The 20021-nt window shown below is 38.6% G+C and overlaps 1 protein-coding gene across 1 annotated transcript; it reads right to left on the bottom strand.

Annotated features, from left to right (window-relative positions):
- Positions 1 to 355: 355 nt before the first annotated feature.
- nmu (neuromedin U) lies at positions 356 to 5774 on the bottom strand. Its single transcript, XM_082524354.1, has 8 exons — positions 5450 to 5774; positions 4183 to 4238; positions 4059 to 4106; positions 3843 to 3896; positions 3219 to 3248; positions 1084 to 1137; positions 947 to 989; positions 356 to 560 (listed from the first exon to the last, which is right to left on the bottom strand). Exons 1-7 carry the CDS (start codon positions 5586 to 5588, stop codon positions 954 to 956), a joined length of 417 nt encoding a protein of 138 aa, XP_082380480.1. The 5' UTR covers positions 5589 to 5774; the 3' UTR covers positions 356 to 560; positions 947 to 953.
- Between the last annotated feature and the right edge of the window lie 14247 nt (positions 5775 to 20021).

Genomic DNA, 20021 nt, shown 5'->3' with positions numbered 1-20021 from the left:
TGATGTCACACACATGAAAAGTCACCACAAAAGGTGGAGAACAACAAAGAAAATATCCCAGCCAAACCCCCCAGAAAACCAAGCAGATATAGTGCTAGTTTAGTATCAGAGCCTCAACACCTGAGGCTTCTGCAGTAGGAGGAACTTACTTTACCATCTGTAACTTTATTATTATTAAAATTACACATTATACAACTGTACATCAAACAAAGCCATTTTCATGTTTAAATTACTCTTACTATTTTATGTAAAAACTTAATTCACCCCTTCACTCCTTCACTCTATTTTACACTGTTTTCAAATGTACTGAAATAGAACTAATCACACTGAAACAAAATTACACAACTACACCCAGCCACAGATAGCAGTTTTAATAACACAAAACAAAATATGGATAAATTAATAGTGTTTTAATTAATATCCATTGTGTACATTCAAACATCACTATAAAGCAGAGGCAGAGGGATGTGTTTGATGTCTGGATCACTCAGTGGCGGTACAGCAGCCTGGGTCTCAGGGTCTGTTTTGTCTCTGTACACTAAGCTTCAGAGGTGGAGACTCTAAAACACATGCAGGATGTGTATGAGTAGAAGATACAGATACATGCATTTGACATATAAACGGCATATAAACGCGGTCCTACGAGTCTAGTACAAAAGTCAAGAGGATAAATATCACAAAAACTCCAAAGCACTCTCTTTTCATGTAAAATTAAAATGCCTTTATGGAATAGATATAGTTTTTTAATTGTTGAAGACGTATATGCCAAAACGCACTGTGCATGAAAGTGCCTTTGGGTTTTTGATATTTTAGCTTATTTTAGCACAGTCACATAATCATTAATAAACTCCTAGAGCTTTTTCTTCTACTCTAAATTTCATGTACAATTACTTAATCTTTCAAACATAACATGAAGGCAGGAAAAAAACTATAACCAAATTTTTACCTTTAGTTCATTCATACTCTAAGGATCTTCTCCCATTCCGTGGCTGTAAGTGTAAACACAATTTTTAATTTAATTTCAAATTCTGCCTATTTTGTAGGCTTTTTAATTCCTTTTTAGTGGCACAAATGTAAACATACCCGATAGAGAAAGTAGCCTCTGCTCTGGATTCCTCCAGGTCCCTGGAGGTCGGCCTGTAAAAACATTTAAAAAACACACAATTTAGCCACCTGCAAAATTGCTCTTAGTGTTGTCTACAGCACCTCTTCACCACCAACATGTACCCACTCAAAGACTCACATCTGGATTTGAAAACACACACTCTCCACGTTTCTTGCTCACGTTTTATCGGCGTCCACTTTGTGTTTGTCAGTGCTTTGATAGTAAGTGGGGGAGGAATTCACCTGGCTTGCCACACCAATTATAGACCATAATAACTCTCAGCTTGGGAAAGAACAACTAATGTAGAGTGAGTTTGCACAGAGTGAGGAGAGCTCTCAGATATGCAACAGCATGATTGATGTGGACGCTCAGGATGTGGATAAACACACTGAAAACAATTACAGAATGGAGCACACACATTTCACTATAAACATTTGCAGCAAGCGCACAAAAGTGGAGCTGCTTTCATCGTGCCTGCTGCAATTATCATCATCTATTCATCACCTCTTTCTATACCATCCTGTTGCTCTTGAGATATCCAAATATATACGTTTAAGAAGTAACTTTGCATAATAGCTGTCCCACAGTGTAGGGGGATATTAAACAACACAGGATTTAATGACAGTTTGAGCCACTGATTGCATTTTGCATTCAAAAAACAAAGTATTTCTCTTTGTTTTATCAGTCAGTGGCTGTGGAGAACAGATGTGAGTGGTACATACGTGCATTGTGAGTCCTCTCTGTCTTCTAGTATTTAGTTGGGAAACTAGACGCAGAAGAGGGTGCAACTGAGGGGACTGACAAACATACACATATACAGACACATAGATAGATACAGGCAGATACACACACATGAATAACAGCAAAAAAGAAAGTACAGACTATGGAATGTACAAGGGCAAAGAGAAAAACAAGTTTTTTTCTCTCAACAGATAAATGCATGCTACACAGAAATACAAACGTACAAATGCTTCCTCACTGCAGCAAAGTGTGTTGCCTGTATAAATAGATCACATTCTGTGTCTCATTCTGCATCACAGAGATGGTGGAGTGAGAAAGCGAACAGCATCATATGTCACCGAAGCAAAATGCTGTGTTATTTCAGTAAAAGTTGCTGCATGTGCATTAAAGGATGTTTCCTGTCTGTGCTGGCTTCAATAACCATAAATCCACACCGAGGAAAAAAATATGATGTTTGTAAATATGACATCTGTTTTTCACACTGCGTATAATATTTGACGATGTAAACGTATCATTCTATTTTATATTAGCTGTAGAAAAAGGCTCCCTGCATCATCTAGCTTGAGTTCTGTTATGTGGTAAACAGCCAGAAAGTCTTTTGCATACAGAAACAACATGAACAAGGATTCATCTTCATCAAAAACAAACATACAAACAAATAAATAATGACATATTTTCCTTATAGTTAAGTATAAAATTGTGCGCTAAAATATCATCTGCAACTTCAGACACAATCCCCTTTGCTTTTGACACAACATTTGTGTGAGGTGTCAGGTATGAAGGGCAGACAGGAAGGATCGCTAACCCTAATACATCCAGGTTCTCGTGCGATCATGAAGCACAGCCTCCTACTAATCTATGATCTATAGGTATTTCACATGCAGAGCAAACACAGAGCAAAATTTTATCATACATATGTACATATTTAGATATATTAGGACCGTGCATGTTTACATTTCCAAGTGTTGGTCTGGCATGCATTTGTGGTTAGGGGCATGACGTGCAGTTACTTTTAATTGCTGGTGTTAATAGCTCTGATAGGCCTAAATTCAGCCGATTAAGAGGCGTCACAACAAGAAGTGCAGATTCAGTTGTAAAACAAAAGAGGTGGTTTTTTTAGGTCAAGCAGCATTCTGCAGCAATCCAGTTCAATCTTTTAACTTACCCCTCCCTTTGACAAGACAGAACCTTGTGGTCTAGAGTAATGAAACAAAAACTGCACATAGAGGGCAGGAATATATATATATATATATAAAAATAACAAAAATAACAACCAAACCCACTCAAAAACCAGCACAACACATGCAATGTTTAATCTATAATGATAGCCATATAAGGCAAAGCATTAAAGTGTGAGAAAACATTTACTTACCCTTTTGCTATTTTCTCTCACATTCAGCTCCTGAACACACAATGAAATATTGACAACTAAATTAGTCTTTGGTCTTTTGCATGTCTTTTTTTTTTACTGTTGACATTGTATGATGTTAGTGGGAGGGTCATCTCATGCGTTTGTAGCTGTGAGCACTGAAGCTCCACCCACATGCTGTTCACATGTTGCTTACGAGGAGCAGCCAATCAGAAAGATCTCGATAAACAGGAAGGCGGTGGAATATGAAACTGCTTGTGAGCCGGCACCAAATCCAAGTATAAGATCCTTTTAAATTATGAATTATGCAAAGCTGCTCTTGTAGAGTCCAAGATTAAAGACATCAGACTGGAGAAAGAGCAAAATAGATCCTTTTAAAATTATGACTGTTGCACAGTATTTGTGTCTTTATAGTTCCACATATAGTTTTCATAGTGTTTTGTATTGGATAGGGAAAGCAGGGTATCTTAGTCCAAAGTCTTCATACTGTGAATTCTCTGAGTTATGGTTTGGTCGTTCTTTGTGAATTCTGTCATAATGCCATAATTGATGTTTTAATGTTGTGTACCAAATTCTGCAAAACAAAAGTGCTTCATGTTACTTTTCAAGTAAACAACTCTGAGGTACCTTTGATTTCTGAACCAGCATCAACACACAGAGTTCTCCTAAGACATCAGATGCCTGGAAAGAGACCAGAGAGTTGTTTAAATGTTTCAAGTTATTAAAATACACACACACACACACACACACACACACACACACACACACACACACACACACACATAGATATATAGATATATAGATATATATATATAGATATAGATATAGATATATATAACTCACCAAAAACCTCAGGTCTTCAGAGAGGTAGGATGAGCACATGGCATCAATCTGCAAAGCGACACAGAGAATGGTGGAGGAGTGCAGCAACAGAAATGATTAAAAAGAATAAATCAGTGTGCTTTACCTCTCTGAGTAGCTGCCCCTGATCTGCTGTTGCCTGCTGAAGATCTGCTGGAGCACCTTTTTGTTTCATACAGAAACACATACAATATACAGTTAATACAGAAACTGACGCAACCGATTTACAGTTTTTCTCCCTTGCCCAATTTGTCATTTCTATGATTCAGGGGTCAGCTAAAACCAAGGAAGAACAGGAACTGTTATTATTATTATTATTATTATTATTATTATTAACAATAGTAATAATGATATGTATTATGTATGTGTTAGACCTTTAGACTGTATTTATGAGACTAAAATCTTTAAATGTATTCAAATACATGTATATAAATGTTCAACTAGGAGTAATAAAAAACTCTCTGTACAGCAAGTCAGTGTCTGAAGTATGTTAAACTGTATTATCCCCATCAAATAAAATTTTAATTAAAAAAAAAAAGACATTTAAAATGTTTTACCACATTAGGCAAATAGCTGAGAACACTTTTCTATATTCTGAAGAAATTATAAATTAATTGAATATGTTTTTATGATGAAAATCAATTTGACTTTTCCTCACTTGACAAATTTTATGCTCATTACTATCTCAGCATTATTTTACTGTGTAAGTGCTTGCTTATTATTTCTGTATTTATTTTTTACCTCTTATGTTGCCCTTACAATAAAGGTAAAACAAACCCAACTCCTCACAACACATATAAATGTAAGTCTATTTTTGATCTACAAAATAAAATCTTTTGTAAACTCCTTCACCTTGGAGAATGACTTTTGCAGAAGACAATAAGTCAACATTTTCCAGCACTGACACTGACTCCAAAAGATTACACGCAAACTCACAGATTACTCCGACAGCTGGAGAACTGACTGTCAATCTACATCTAAGTACATCTCAGTCATTTGTTACTTTCTGTGAGCTAGTAAACGCAAAAAGTCAGGGGTTTAAGATTTTTTTCCTTTCACCAAACTGTCTTGTACAGTTTGATATCATATCAGAAACTAAATCCAGGTAATATTGATACAGAAGATAGACAAGAAGTTCATGTTAAAGTTAAGATTTAAATTTCTTTATCACAAATCATTTTTATTTTGTTCTTTCTTAGCTTACTTGGATAGATAGATAGATAGATAGATAGATAGATAGATAGATAGATAGATAGATAGATAGATAGATAGATAGATAGATAGATAGATAGATAGATAGATTTAGACGTTATTCTTTAACTTTTTAAATTAGGAATAAACCTGCTTATAAGGAAATAAGCTGACTGACTTACTTTGGCAGACTGGTATGGTGAGGATGAGGAGGGCTGCGAAGGTGATGCTGGCCGTGCGGAGTGGACTCATGGCGCTGCTGCTGAGGCTGTGCAGGGTACTGAAGGCTCCGCGCTGACTTTGGCTCTGAAAGGTTCTCATCTCTCTCTTTGGCTGGCCTTTGGTGTCTTTTGTCTTTTGACTTCTTGCTCTTCTGACAGCTTGTATCTCACGTCAGAGAAATATGAAGGCTCGTGTCAAACACCCGCCTCTCGTGCTGACACTTGACTGCGTCACTGGAGCTCGGCGCGCGTAAAAGTTGTTTGATTGCCGCAACAGGTTGGCGGAACGAGGTGCTTCGGGCAGGCTGATGAAGGATGGATGTAAAGCAGGAAGTGAGTAAAGTTGTATCACGTCCATCAGAAAATAAATCAATAAATAAGATAAACATGTTTTTTTTTCGTTTCGAACTTGAAAAATACGAATATGATAAAGTAGGCTACAGTATTACTCATGTCTTTGAATTGATATCTAGTTTCAGATCGGTGCCTATCTTCTTTTAGAATTGTAAAAATTCCCACATGAATTATTGTAAAGTATACAAAGTATTTATATCATAACAATCATGAGAAATTTTCTCCACTAGCTGTGGATTTTATTTATTTATTTTTTGTTATTAATATCATTAATAACTTATTTTTCCCAAAATAAGTTAGTATTCGGTCTTTACATTAATAATAATCAATTTGCACGCTTGTTGTTATTGCATCACATGAGCTCAGGAATCTAATATTAGCATGTTAGCGTTTTAAAATCACTTGTGCTATGCAAACTTTTTCAGGTGTGGTCTTGGAGAGAGGTCACAAGATTCAGGTTCAGCTAAAGTAAACAACAGATTTGAGCCTTCCTTGGCAAAAATAAATAAATAAATAAATGAAACAATATACCTAAAGCACAAGAAACACACAACATTAACATTTACACATAAAGACTAAAGGGCGATTTATAGTACTGTATTGAATCCATGGTGGGCAAGGTCATCATTTGACTTCAGAGCAGAGTTACGCAAGCAACAAAAACTGCACATGTCCACACTGGCAAAACACAATCTATTTTATTAGCATAATGAGCATGTTAACTGCAATCTTTTACATTTTGTTTCACTGAGGTAGTGTCCTTGTGCTATTCAATATATGATGTTTACACTACATATTGCCACCAAACAGACTTATCAAGGTTGCTGACGTCTATGCCGCCACATTGTGTAGTTACATTACTAGTAAGGTGCCCATCCCGTTATGGCAAAGGCTATGTTATGAAAAATAAAGTATTAGTTAAACATAACACCATGAAGGAGCCAGGGGAGACAGAAGGAAGTAGAAAACACAAAGAAATCAAAATAAATCAAACCCAATAAGGTCAAACCCAGTAAACAAAAGATCTTCATATTAACAGCAAACATGTTTTTGTTTTAGTTATCTGTATATCCACTGTGCATGTATTAATGTGCATCAAAGCACTTGTTTGTATTTCTTCCACAAGTAAAATGTTCTTAAAGGAAAATCCTAAAAAAACATTTTGACACAGACCTGTACACTCAGCTCACAGTTTATAACCTCTAAACTAACTATTGTTAAACAGCTAACACCAGATGGCCAATACTTCACTAAAATTGGGTCATGCAACAGGACAATGATCCTAAGCACGAGAGCAAATCTGCAACAGAATGGTTGAAAAATACAAGAATATGCGTGTCATGGCTCAGTGTCCAGATCTCAACCTAAACGAAATCCTGTGGTAGGTGCATTAGAGAGGTCAATGGACTGAAGCAATGTTTTAAGCAAAAATTCCCTTACAGTGATGTGAGAGACCAATAAGGTCATACTGAAAATTTTAACTTCAAATTATTGCTGTTAAAGATTGTTCTATAAACTACCAAAACATGGGCTATGCACCATTAAGTCCTATGAAAACTTGGTTTTTCACATGATTGTAGTTATTTTTAATCATATTTTTATGCTAAGTCACACTTTCATCGTGTGTTTGAACACAGGTGCCAGTAAAAAACAAGAAAGATGGTAAGTGATATAAGAGAGGTTTTAAAGGGGTTTAAAAAAAAAAAAAAAAAAAAAACACACACACACACACACACACACACACACACACACACACACACACACACACAGGATAATCAAAACAAAAAGTTGAAAGGACTGAGAGTTGGTGTAGACCATAGCTTTGCTGGGAAGACATAAGCAGAGCTATATCCCAGTTACTGTTTATGACTTTTCACCTTGTTCCTAAAGCTTGAAATTGGTTCTGGTTTCATTTTATGTGGTCATCAGCAAAACATCACCTCACCTGTGAGATGGAAAATGTTATTTCACGCTTGAGACCCGCTCTAATAATCAGTGGTAAACACTAATGCAATATGATATTGTAGCATGGATTATTTAGTGCTGGTGCTAGTTATCCAACACACTGTTGTGCCCAATGATAACTAAAATAACAATGGCTATTAATTTTAATGAAAAGAGACAGAATATATGCAAAAATCCAGAAAAAACAAATTATATTACAACCGGTTACTTAATCAATCAATTATAGATCAGTCTTGAGCTCCATGCAAGATCTTGACTCATGGGATGAGGATGATCATGAGGAAGATAGTGGATCAGCCCAAAACTACATTACAGGAGCTTGTTAATGATCTGAAAGCAGTTGGGACCATAGTCAAGAAGAACACCGCTGGTAAAACACTAAGCACTAATCTTACAACATCTGCAACGTCTCCCTGTTCAAGACTGCACATGTACAGAACTGTTTGCCAGTGAACAGCTAAATGATTCAGTAAAGCCTTGGGGGGGGGGAAGTGCTGTGGTCAGAAGAAACCAAAGTGCAGCTCTTTGGCATCAACTCAATCCACCATGTTTGCAAGAAGAGAAATCCTGAGTATAACCCAAAGAGCACCATTGCGACCCTTAAAACCGAGATGGAAACATCATGCTTTGAGACTGTACTTTAGATGGAGGCATGTACTGGAACAAGTTGGATAAGAACCTCCTTCCCTCAGCTAGAACACTGAGGATGGGTCGTGGATGGGTCTTCCAGCATGACAATGACCTAAAACATACCGATAAGGAAGCAAAGGACTGGCTAAGGAAGAAACACATTAAGGTCATGGAGTAGTGTAGGTAGTTTCCAGACCTCAATCATATAGAAAACCTGTGGAGGGAACCGAAGCTTTGCGATCCAAGAAACCTAAAAGAATTATAGAGTTTCTGTAAAGAGGAGAGAGGCAAAATCCCCCTTGCCAACAAGGGTTTCTCCACCAAGTACTTAGTAATGTTTTACGTGTAGCTTAAACACTTACAGTGGGGCAAAAAAGTATTTAGTCAGCCACCGATTGTGCAAGTTCCCCCACCTAAAATGATGACAGAGGTCAGTAATTTGCACCAGAGGTACACTTCAACTGTGAGAGACAGAATGTGAAAAAAAAAAAATTCCATGAATCCACATGGTAGGATTTGTAAAGAATTTATTCCTAAATCAGGGTGGAAAATAAGTATTTGGTCAATAACAAAAATAAAACTCAATACTTTGTAACATAACCTTTGTTGGCAATAACAGAGGTCAAACGTTTACTATAGGTCTTTACCAGGTTTGCACACACAGTAGCTGGTATTTTGGCCCATTCCTCCACGCAGATCTTCTCGAGAGCAGTGATGTTTTGGGGCTGTCGCCGAGCAACACGGACTTTCAACTCCCGCCACAGATTTTCTATGGGGTTGAGGTCTGGAGACTGGCTGGGCCACTCCAGGACTTTCAAATGCTTCTTACGGAGCCACTCCTGGACATGCACTGGCTTCAGCAGCGGAACACGTCTGGCACTGCGGGATTTGATTCCCTGCCGTTGTAGTGTGTTACTGATGGTGACCTTTGTTACTTTGGTCCCAGCTCTCTGCAGGTCATTCACCAGGTCCCCCCGTGTGGTTCTGGGATCTTTGCTCACCGTTCTCATGATCATTTTGACCCCACGGGATGAGATCTTGCGTGGAGCCCCAGATCGAGGGAGATTATCAGTGGTCTTGTATGTCTTCCATTTTCTGATGATTGCTCCCACAGTTGATTTTTTTCACACCAAGCTGCTTGCCTATTGTAGATTCACTCTTCCCAGTCTGCTGCAGGTCTACAATACTTTTCCTGGTGTCCTTCAAAAGCTCTTTGGTCTTGGCCATGGCGGAGTTTGGAGTCTGACTGTTTGAGGCTGTGGACAGGTGTCTTTTATACAGATGATGAGTTCAAACAGGTGCTATTCATACAGGTAACGAGTGGGGGACAGAAAAGCTTCTTACAGAAGACGTTACAGGTCTGTGAGAGCCAGAGATTTTCCTTGTTTGAGGTGACCAAATACTTATTTTCCACCCTGATTTACGAATAAATTCTTTACAAATCCTACCATGTGAATTCATGGATATTTTTTCACATTCTGTCTCTCACAGTTGAAGTGTACCTCTGGTGCAAATTACTGACCTCTGTCATCATTTTAAGTGGGGGAACTTGCACAATCGGTGGCTGACTAAATACTTTTTTGCCCCACTGTATTTCCTTCAATGACATACAAATAAATTTATACATTTCATCTAATGTGTTTTTTTCTGGGTTTTTGGTTAATATTCGGTCTCTCTCCATTAAAATGAAACAACTATAAAATTTGGAGACTGTTCGTTTCTTTGTAAGTGAGCAAACTTACAAATTCAGCAAGGGATCAAATAATTATTTCCCTCACTGTAAGCATGGAGCATAATGTATAGTATAGTGAATTATGTCTTCTTTTTTTTCAAACTTTTGTTAAACTTTTCATGCATTCACGCAGTCGTGTATAGTTAAATGTACATCATTATTAGGATGAGTCATTACAGATCATTACTGAATTATCTCTTCTAATACCAGGTAATTGTTGGCCCTTGTGTGAAGCAGCGTGTGTAAAAGCAGACACACTTGGCAACGCTACATTTCATTTTGATCCAGACAGTGTAACAAAAGGAAATAATGATCGCCACTGTTCTGTTTTCTTCATCTCAACCCAATATGAATATAAGATGAATTAATGAGATACTACAAAGCAAGGTGGGTATATTTTGGCTGTAATTGGCTTCACTGTTACAAGCAGGGGCTTGGATTGATTGACTAAGAAGGCATGACACGAACCACAAATGAGAAACAGATGCTGCAACAAAGATTCTGAAGATTTATTGGAGTCATGTAGATACTCCATAAGGACTTTGTGCACACAGCAATATGTGATTCATTGTCTCAAGATTTGAAAAGCACCTTTGCCACTTACATGTACATATAAAGCTACTTGAGAAATTAAAATACTGCTTTCATTTACCACTTTCATTACCTGCCACCAGATAAAATGTATATATATTGATTCACTGTAAAAAGATTAAAGGTCATTTTTAAGTCACTTTTGCTGCGGAAACAAGAGATGCACTCGACAGAGGGCTGTAATCTGCTCACAGCTTTGTCTTCGAAATCTGATGCGAGTTTGCTTACTGGCACAAGTAGAAACAAATGGAGTGTGCTGATAATGGAGCAATTCAAGGAGTCATCACACTCATCTCCACCCTTGTCATCCTCCTACACTAATCTCGCTAACCATGCTTTATCTCCCACTTTTCCTTATTGTGAATGGAGACCAAACAGGGGAGGTCACGGTGCAAGCATAACAGCAGGATGACAAGCTATATTGTTCTTTGCTTTTTGATATTTGTTAGATAAACACAAGTTTTCACGGTCTTTTGAAGTGAAATGGATGCTAAAGTTACTTCAGAAACACCTGCTGAGCTTATGAAAGCTCCCCTTGGTCCAGCATTCTGGAGAAGTCTTGAAATGTCACGACCTTTAACGAGTTCTGTGTTGTCATGAAGCTGACTGGCATTTGCGTATGTTGGGGTAAAATATTTTTGGGAGTTAAAACCCAAAGGTATTTAGAGAAGGTTATTGTCTATGATTCACACATTACTTGAAGCCAAAACACAGATTACAGTCTTTATTGTGCAATAATTATTTCAAAGAAATGAAATCAGGACGTTTGACTCAGTAGCTACCTTACTTACTGGAATCTTAACATTTCATCAGTATTTCTAAATTATCCATGGCTTCATAGTGTAGTGGTTTACACATTCACCTTAGAAGACTCCTGGGGATTCTATTAAATCAAATCAAATCAAATCACTTTTATTGTCACATCACATGTGCAGGTACATTGGTACAGCACATGTGAGTGAAATTCTTGTGTGCGAGCTTCACAAGCAACAGAGTTGTGCAAAATACAATAATGTAAACAAGCAAAATACAAGAATGGCTACATCTGAAACTAATAAATATATGTACAATATATAATAGTATATGCATTTCTGGATGTGTATACTAAATATTTTTCTACGTGTGTGTGTGTGTGTGTGTGTGTGTGTGTGTGTGTGTGTGTGTGTGTGTGTGTGTGTGTGTACACATATTTTACAAATTAAATAGAGTAAACAATGAATAGAATATATAAAATAAATAAAATAAAATATACAGAGTGAGACATGTGCAAAACAGTGGCATTACTGTACAGTATGGAGTGCATAATGTTAAAGTTCCAGTAGTGAAGCTGAGGTGTCTATGAAGTGTTCAGCAGTCTGATGGCCTGATGGAAAAAGCTGTCTCTCAGTCTGCTGGTACGGGACCGGATGCTGCAGAACCTCCTTCCTGATGGAAGTAGTCTGAACAGTTTATGGCTGGGGTGACTGGAGTCCTTGATGATCCTCCCCGCTTTCCTCAGGCACCGCTTCCTGTAGATGTCTTGGAGGGAGGGAAGCTCACCTCCAATTATCCGTTCAGAGCACCGCACTACTCGCTGGAGAGCTTTGCAGTTGTAGGCGGTGCTGTTGCCATACCAGGTGGTGATGCATCCAGTGAGGATGCTCTCAATGGCACAGTGATAGAAGGTCCTGAGGATGCGGGGGCTCATGCCGAATCTTTTCAGTCTCCTGAGAAAGAAGAGGCGCTGCTGCGCCTTCTTCACTGTTTTGTTTGTGTGTACTGACCACGTAAGATCCTCAGCCAGATGTACACCAAGGAACCGGAAGCTGCTCACTCTCTCCACAGCAGCGCCGCTGATGGTGATGGGGGTGTGTACTTCTCTGCACCTCCGGAAGTCCACTATCAACTCCTTTGTCTTTGCGACGTTGAGGGTGAGATGGTTGTCTTGACACCAGTGGGTCAGGGCGCTGACCTCCTCCCTGTAAGCTGTCTCATCACTGTTGGTGATAAGACCCACCACTGTAGTGTCGTCCGCAAACTTCACAATGATGTTGGAGTTGTTAGTGGCTGTGCAGTCGTAGGTGTAGAGTGAGTACAGGAGAGGGCTCAGTACACACCCCTGTGGAGCACCAGTGTTCAGTGTGACGGGGGATGAGGTGATGCTGCCCAGTCTGACCACTTGGCGTCTGTCAGACAGGAAGCTAAGGATCCAGCTGCAGAGGGAGCTGCTCAGTCCTAGATCCTGCAGTTTCCTGTCCAGCTTCGAGGGAACGATGGTATTGAATGCTGAGCTGTAATCTACAAACAGCATTCTCACATACGTGTCTCTCTTCTCCAGGTGTGACAGGGCAGTGTGTAGTGTCAGGGCTATGGCATCATCAGTGGACCTGTTGTGGCGGTATGTGAACTGTAGAGGGTCCAGTGAGTCGGGTAGTGCAGAGCAGATGAAGTCCCTGACCAGCTTCTCGAAGCATTTGCTTACGATGGGAGTCAGGGCTACAGGTCGCCAGTCGTTCAATGAGGAGATGGTGGAGGATTTGGGTACAGGGACGATGGTGGCCATTTTGAAGCAGGCTGGGACTACAGACAGAGAGAGGGAAAGGTTGAAGATGTGCGTGAACACTCCAGCCAGCTGAGCCGCGCATGACTTGAGGACGCGGCCGGGAATCCCGTCCGGACCAGTAGCTTTGTGTGCGTTCACCTTCCTGAAGCACCTCCGCACATCCTCCTCAGACACAGTGTGCGCACTGACGTCATCCGCGGTGCGATGGGAAGGGTATCCAACGTTGAAAAACAGCACAATTACCCATTGCATGGTATGGTCTCAAACACAAAGAGTGAAATGTTACAATTAACCCCATAGTCTGGGTTAGTTGTAACATATCCTGGGGTGAAATGTAACACAATGAAATAAGGGTACTAACAAAACATTAACATGTAATCTTTGTTTATTCAACACATGAATGCACTTAGAGCCATTTATGTAGTTATGTGTGTGTGTGACAGAATGCAGAAATCTAGCTTTTGAACATATTCCAACCCCCCAAAAAAGACAAGTTATGGAATTTTCTGCAACTGAATATTTCATTAATTTTGGTTGGTCTTCCTTGAGTTTGGCCTCATTGGCTCAGTGGGCATTATAACCTACAACTCTTGCACCAATTTTGAACATAACAATGAAGCTGGAAAAATGTAGTTGTTCACCAGCATCGCAATTCCATTACTTTTTATCATGGCTTACCTTGGTGTGGTTTGCAAAGTGCTTCAGAAAGATGAGGAAATCTGTTTCTTGCACCCATCCTGATTTATTTCCACTACCAGTACTTCCTACTGGTCCATCTCTGACACAGTGGTCTGCATAATGTATGTGTGGGAACACAAACAGTGGAGGAATTGTGTTGCCAATGGCATTAACCGCATATACAAATGAAACCAGTGAACCTCTCTCTGCTGATGTCGTTGCCCCAACTTGTTTAATATAAGTTAAAGTAATAGTGTGGTAAGTTGTAACATCTGCATTATTGTTACAACTAACCCAGACTGTTGCTGTTACAACTGACCCAGACTCCTATAGCCATGAACTAGCTAACATTACAGCCAACGGCTAAAACATTAGCACTAAAGACCTACACAGAATATATCCCCATAGACATACAAATAACATAATTTAAGTTTGATGAGTTTAACTGAAAAGCAAATAATGCTATTAGAAATTGAAATAAAGTAGAAAAACTTACTTTTTGCCATACAAATTACTTTTTTTCGTGTTAAATTGTCTGTGTTTGACAAAATGTGCTGATTTTTCACATGTGATAGCAGAACTGAATTGGGCATGCACAGGATGAGTCACATCATTTGAAACTTAGCCCTGACTGGAGAAATTGGAAGTGTTACAACTGACCCACGTTACAACTATCCCCGGTCTCCCCTACTCTGCTAGGACTTTACTGTAGTTGTAACTGTCTTCAGTTACTGCTTGTTGTGCTTGCAGTTTTGACTTGAGTAATTGGCCATTGAATAATACAGTATGTCTTTTATTTGCGTTGAGAAACCGTTGACTTGCTTTTGCAGTATTATTTTCTGTTGAGATGAAGTACCGTCTGATCAACTTAGCTGAATCTGAGCCGAGAGTATAGTTATATTTGAAGAATCTCTTAATGTTCACCTACATAGAGCGTTGTTCAGCCGGCTAGATTTTGGAAGGGGTTTTTCTTCACTAAGGCAATAATTCTGTCGCTATGTACTTTAGGTGTCTTCTATGGTTTTTCAGGTTTTTTGGTTCTAAAGCTTATTGCACAGCAAAAAAGTGGACAGGGCCAGCCTTTTCTTCTTGTGTCCACGGTTTGTGCTAAGATGACAAGAATAATAATTCTCATCAGCTCAACCAGAAACCTTTACTGTAACTACTGGGCCCAGTGTCATCAATTAAAGTATTTAAAAAAATTAGACCCACCAAAACGCATCAATTTCTTACACAGTAGCAGGATGTTTTAAATGATGTTCATGGTTGGAAATGAGGAAAATTAGCAGGGAGCGTAACGTATTAGCAAGTCATCAAAGATGATTTGTTAACTTTATAAAATATGACAAACCTCTAAGTTTATTGTGTTTTCTCATGAAGAAAATCAAAGCAATAAAAAAATTGTGAGAATCATCCTGCAAACTAGTGTGAAAGTGAAATAATGGGCTTTTAAAATATGTACATAACTAACAAAGAAATTTTCATTGTGTTATGTAAAATGTTAATGTAATTCCAGTTCAGCAGTGGCTTTATGAAGAAAAATCTCTGAATAAATATATAGAATAACTATAAAGATTTTTGTATATTATTAGTTTTATTCATGTAACAATCCATGTTAATATTCTAAAGCTTAAATTGAACTGAAAATTAAATCACCAGGTTTGACATCACATGTCAAAAAAGAGAAAACTAACTTAATCAAACAACAAACTAAAGGAGGTCTTTACTGTGATTCTAATTATTTTTACTTTTGAATGCTGCTACATATGTTGGTCGTATCAAGTAACAGAAATCAATTTTTTCATATATTACAGGAGATTATCTGCAGTCATACTTCAACACGTGGCTATAAATATTATTATGTTTTATCATTACACTGACTACTGCATTCAGACCAGGCACATTTACAACTTCCTGTGTAGGCAGAATCTGCTAAATTAATGTCAACAGAAGGCAATCTTCTTCCCCTCACCATAATCGATGGGAAATGTCCCACACTTATTACAGTTTTTTGACAAAGATCCTTTGTTCCCTTCAATATGTTTATGTTTGTAATACAATCAAATTCAGCCTCTGTTGATAGCCCAACCAATGCTGTGTTTTGTACAATAAAAATATTTCTAGTCTAATAAAATAAAAAACTTTAAAAACTGTTCACACTGCAGAGTGCAGATGATTTCCCATTGCCATAGTCACTTTGAGCTTATTTCACAATCATTTTATTGGATCATCAGCTAGCTACTTTATTATTTATCTATATGCCACCAGATTAGCTGGAAATAATATAATAGGGGAACTCTGAAATGCCACATACTAAATCAAAGGAAATATATTTTCCTGAACTTAATCCAAGAGTTGATGTTGCTAATATCACATATTTAACACATGAAGCAATAGCAAGCTGTTGACTGACTTAGTATATCACAGGGCCTAAAGTCCAACACATGATGATGCCATTATAACTGTCAGTTAGCCAATACTGTGGTTTATACACAGTATAATTTGGACTCGTGAAACACTTTGCATCGCACACAAGACACATTGGTGATTCATTTATTATCACTTTCGCCTTAGAACAAGACGATGGTTTGAACCTACTGGTTTTTGTTTTGTTTGCATGCTCTGCATGTGCATGCATGGGTTGTCTCTGCATACTCCTGTGTCCTGTTACATTTCAAATACATGCATGTTAGGTTAGGTGGTGACTATATGCACTGCGCGTGGCCGTGGATGCAAGAGTGTGTAGTTAGTGGATTCTCTGTATTAGCACTGCAGTGGACTTGCAGCTTATCCAAGGTCTACTGGGCACTGTCAGCAGAGATAGGCTCCAGAATCTATTATCTTAATATGATCACAGATTACAAATATACCTTATATGGATACTTCGTAATTGGAGAATTGAGGTGTTTTCTACTTTCTTGTAGTGTGCAATATCTCTAAAACTAGAACTATCCTCTTTCCTGTACCTCTTCGCTGGACTATCATATCATGTGATTTTTATTGTCCTGCAATAAAAATCACATGATGCAGCAAGAGTAGTGACAGGGACTAGAAAGAGTAACTGCATTTCTTCCATATAAGCCTCTCTTCATTGTGGATTTAGCTACCTGTTAAATCCACAATTGAATTTAAAATCCTTCTCTTCACATACAGGGTCTTACATAATCAGGGCCTTCATATCAAATCATTACCATATTGGCAAAATAAAGCACTTTGCTTGCAGGATGTTAGCTTACTTGTTGTTACCAGTGTTTCTATAAGTAGAATGGGAGGCATTCAGCTTTCCAACCTGTCTTCTGTGGAACTAGCTCCCAGTTTGGATTCGGGAGACAGACATCCTCGTTACTTTTAAGATTAGGCTTGAAACTTTCCTTTTTGATGAAGCATACAGTTGAGGCTGATCAGGTGGTCCTGAATCCTCCCTTAGTTAATCTTATGATGCTGAAGGCTTCCCATCATGCACTGTTTCTTCTTCACTCACTTCATTTCACTCTCCATTTGTTTATACAACATATTTTATTTTTCATTAGTAACTCTGGCTCTTGTTCCTGTGTGTCTTTTGTCCTGTGTGCATCTGCTCTCTTGTTTTTCACTCTTTCCCAACTGGTGGCTGTCCCTCCATGCTGGATGTTCCTCCTTGTTAAAAATGAGATTTTCTGTCACTGTCGCCAGGTGCTTGGTCTTAGGGGGTAGTCTGAGACTTGGATTTTATACTCTTTGTGTTTATACACCACTTTGCATTTACCTAAAAAAAATGTTATGGTTTTGAAAGTTTTTTGTTTTTGTTTCACACAAAGTCTATGGAAGCATTTTCATGCCAGTAAAAATAAAAATAAAAATCTGTGACTAGACTAAAAAAAAAAGCAAGAAAGAAAAGAATTTATCCAACAATAACAGCCCAAAACAAAAGAATTGCTTTTCGTGCCCTTGCTCTCCCTCTCAGTGTCTGGGTCCTAAGTCCTGCAAAACTACTCACTTTTCGGTCATAATGACAGCAATTTCCCAATTTATATTTTTCCATGTTTCAGGAAGCTACATAAACAATCAGCAGAGCACACCAGGTAACACAGAGGCGCGCACATTTTAAATTACATGATTACTTCAAAACAAAATCGCACACATTATTGACCCTCATAATGAGCAAAGAGCTCTACATGGAGCATTGCTCATGTAATAGCAGCTCTCATGCTTACTTCGCTTTGGATGACTAGCATGTTCTTCTTTATGTGTAATTTGCCAGTGATGAGCAAAGCCCTCATGTTGGGATGAGGTTACTCAAGTGGGATGCCATTCATACAAGTTTTCATGTGAGTGCTTTGCTGTGTTGCTCCAAGAGTCAAGTGTCACTATCATTTACATACTTGATCCATAATTTAACAGCTAAAGAAACATGATGGGAGTTGAGAGGGAAAAGAGTGGCAAAAGAAAACTTCCATCAACATACATTTGAATAGGAGTTTATTACAGCTTGCTGTCTGATTTTCAAAAAAAAATTAAAACAACTAATAAAAGACTGCTGCCAATAAAAGACCAATAAAAGTTACCCTGTATGAATACTAATTTAATATTTTGTGTGAGTCCTGACATTACAATAAATATGAGTCTTAGATACTTACTCGGCAGTACCTTGGCTTCAAGTAACACTGTGAGGAATCTTCAACTCATTTTTGACCAGAATATGTCCTTCAATGTGCATATTAAACAAATGTATATGACTTCTTTCTTGCATTTACATAATATCTGGAAAAAATAGAAACATCCTGTCTGAAGTGAAAAACTGGTTCGCGTCTAGTATTTATTACTTCTAGGCTGGAGTATTGTTCTTGATTACCATGAGATTGTTCTAAAAACTCCCCGAAAAAACTTCAGTTGATCCAAAATGCTGAATTTAAAATCCTTCTCCTCCCATACAAAATTTTGAACATTCAGGCCCAGTCTAATCTCAAAGACCTCATAGTACCATATGACCCCAAATTAGTACTTTGCTCTCAGACTAACCACAAGTTAGCCTGCAGTCTAAGTATTTCAAAGTAGAATGGGATGCAGAGCCTTCAGCTTTCAAGGCCCCTCTTCTGTGGAATCAGCTCCCAGTTTGGATTCAGCTGACAGACACTTTTTAAAGGTTAGGCTTAAAACTCTAGTATGCAGTTAGAGCTGGATCAGGTGGCCCTGAGCCCTTAGTTATGTTGCAATAGTCCTGGGCTGATGGGGGCTTCCCAGTTTCTTCTTCACTCACCTCTTTTATACACCACTATGCATTAAAATCATCCATCCATTCGCTTCCGCTTATCCTTTTCAGGGTGGCGGGGGGTGCTGGAGCCTATCCCAGCTGTCATAGGGCGAAAGGCGGGGTACACCCTGGACAGGTCGCCTGTCTGTCGCAGGGCTAATACATAGGGACAGACAACCATTCACACTCACATTCATTTGCACATTCACACCTAGTGGCAATTTGGATTATCCAATTAACCTATCCCCACAAGCTGCATGTCTTTGGACGGTGGGAGGAAGCCGGAGTACCCGGAGAGAACCCACGCAAACACGGGGAGAACTTGCAAACTCCACACAGAAAGACCCTGGCCTGATGGTGGAATTGAACTCAGGACCTTCTTGCTGTGAGGCAACAGTGCTAACCACCGTGCCACCGTGCTGCCCGCATTAAAATCAATTATTATTAATTATTATTAATCTCTGGCTCTCTTTCACAGTGTGTCTTTTGCCCTGTCTCCCTCTCCTCACCCCCAATAAGTCATGGCAGATGTCTGCTCCTCCCTAAACCCAGTTCTGCCAGAGGTTTCTTCCTATTAAAAAGGAGTTTCTCTTTCCCACTGTCGCCACAGCCTTTACCTTATAATATGTAGTGCCTTGCGGCAACAGTTGTTGTGATTTGACAATATATAAATAAAACTGAATTGAATTGACTTGAAAACAATACCAATGATGCCTTCTTCAAGCATATTAAAGGCTGCCGAAAATGTCATCCTGATACCAAATGAAACAGACACAGAAGCAGAAAATGCTATCAGCCTTTAATCACCAGT

The sequence above is a fragment of the Aulonocara stuartgranti genome, assembly GCF_965226115.1.
Source record: "Aulonocara stuartgranti genome assembly, chromosome: 23".
NCBI lineage: Eukaryota > Metazoa > Chordata > Actinopteri > Cichliformes > Cichlidae > Aulonocara > Aulonocara stuartgranti.
Note: the sequence above shows the minus strand (reverse complement) of the source record. Positions and strands in the feature narration are given on the sequence as shown.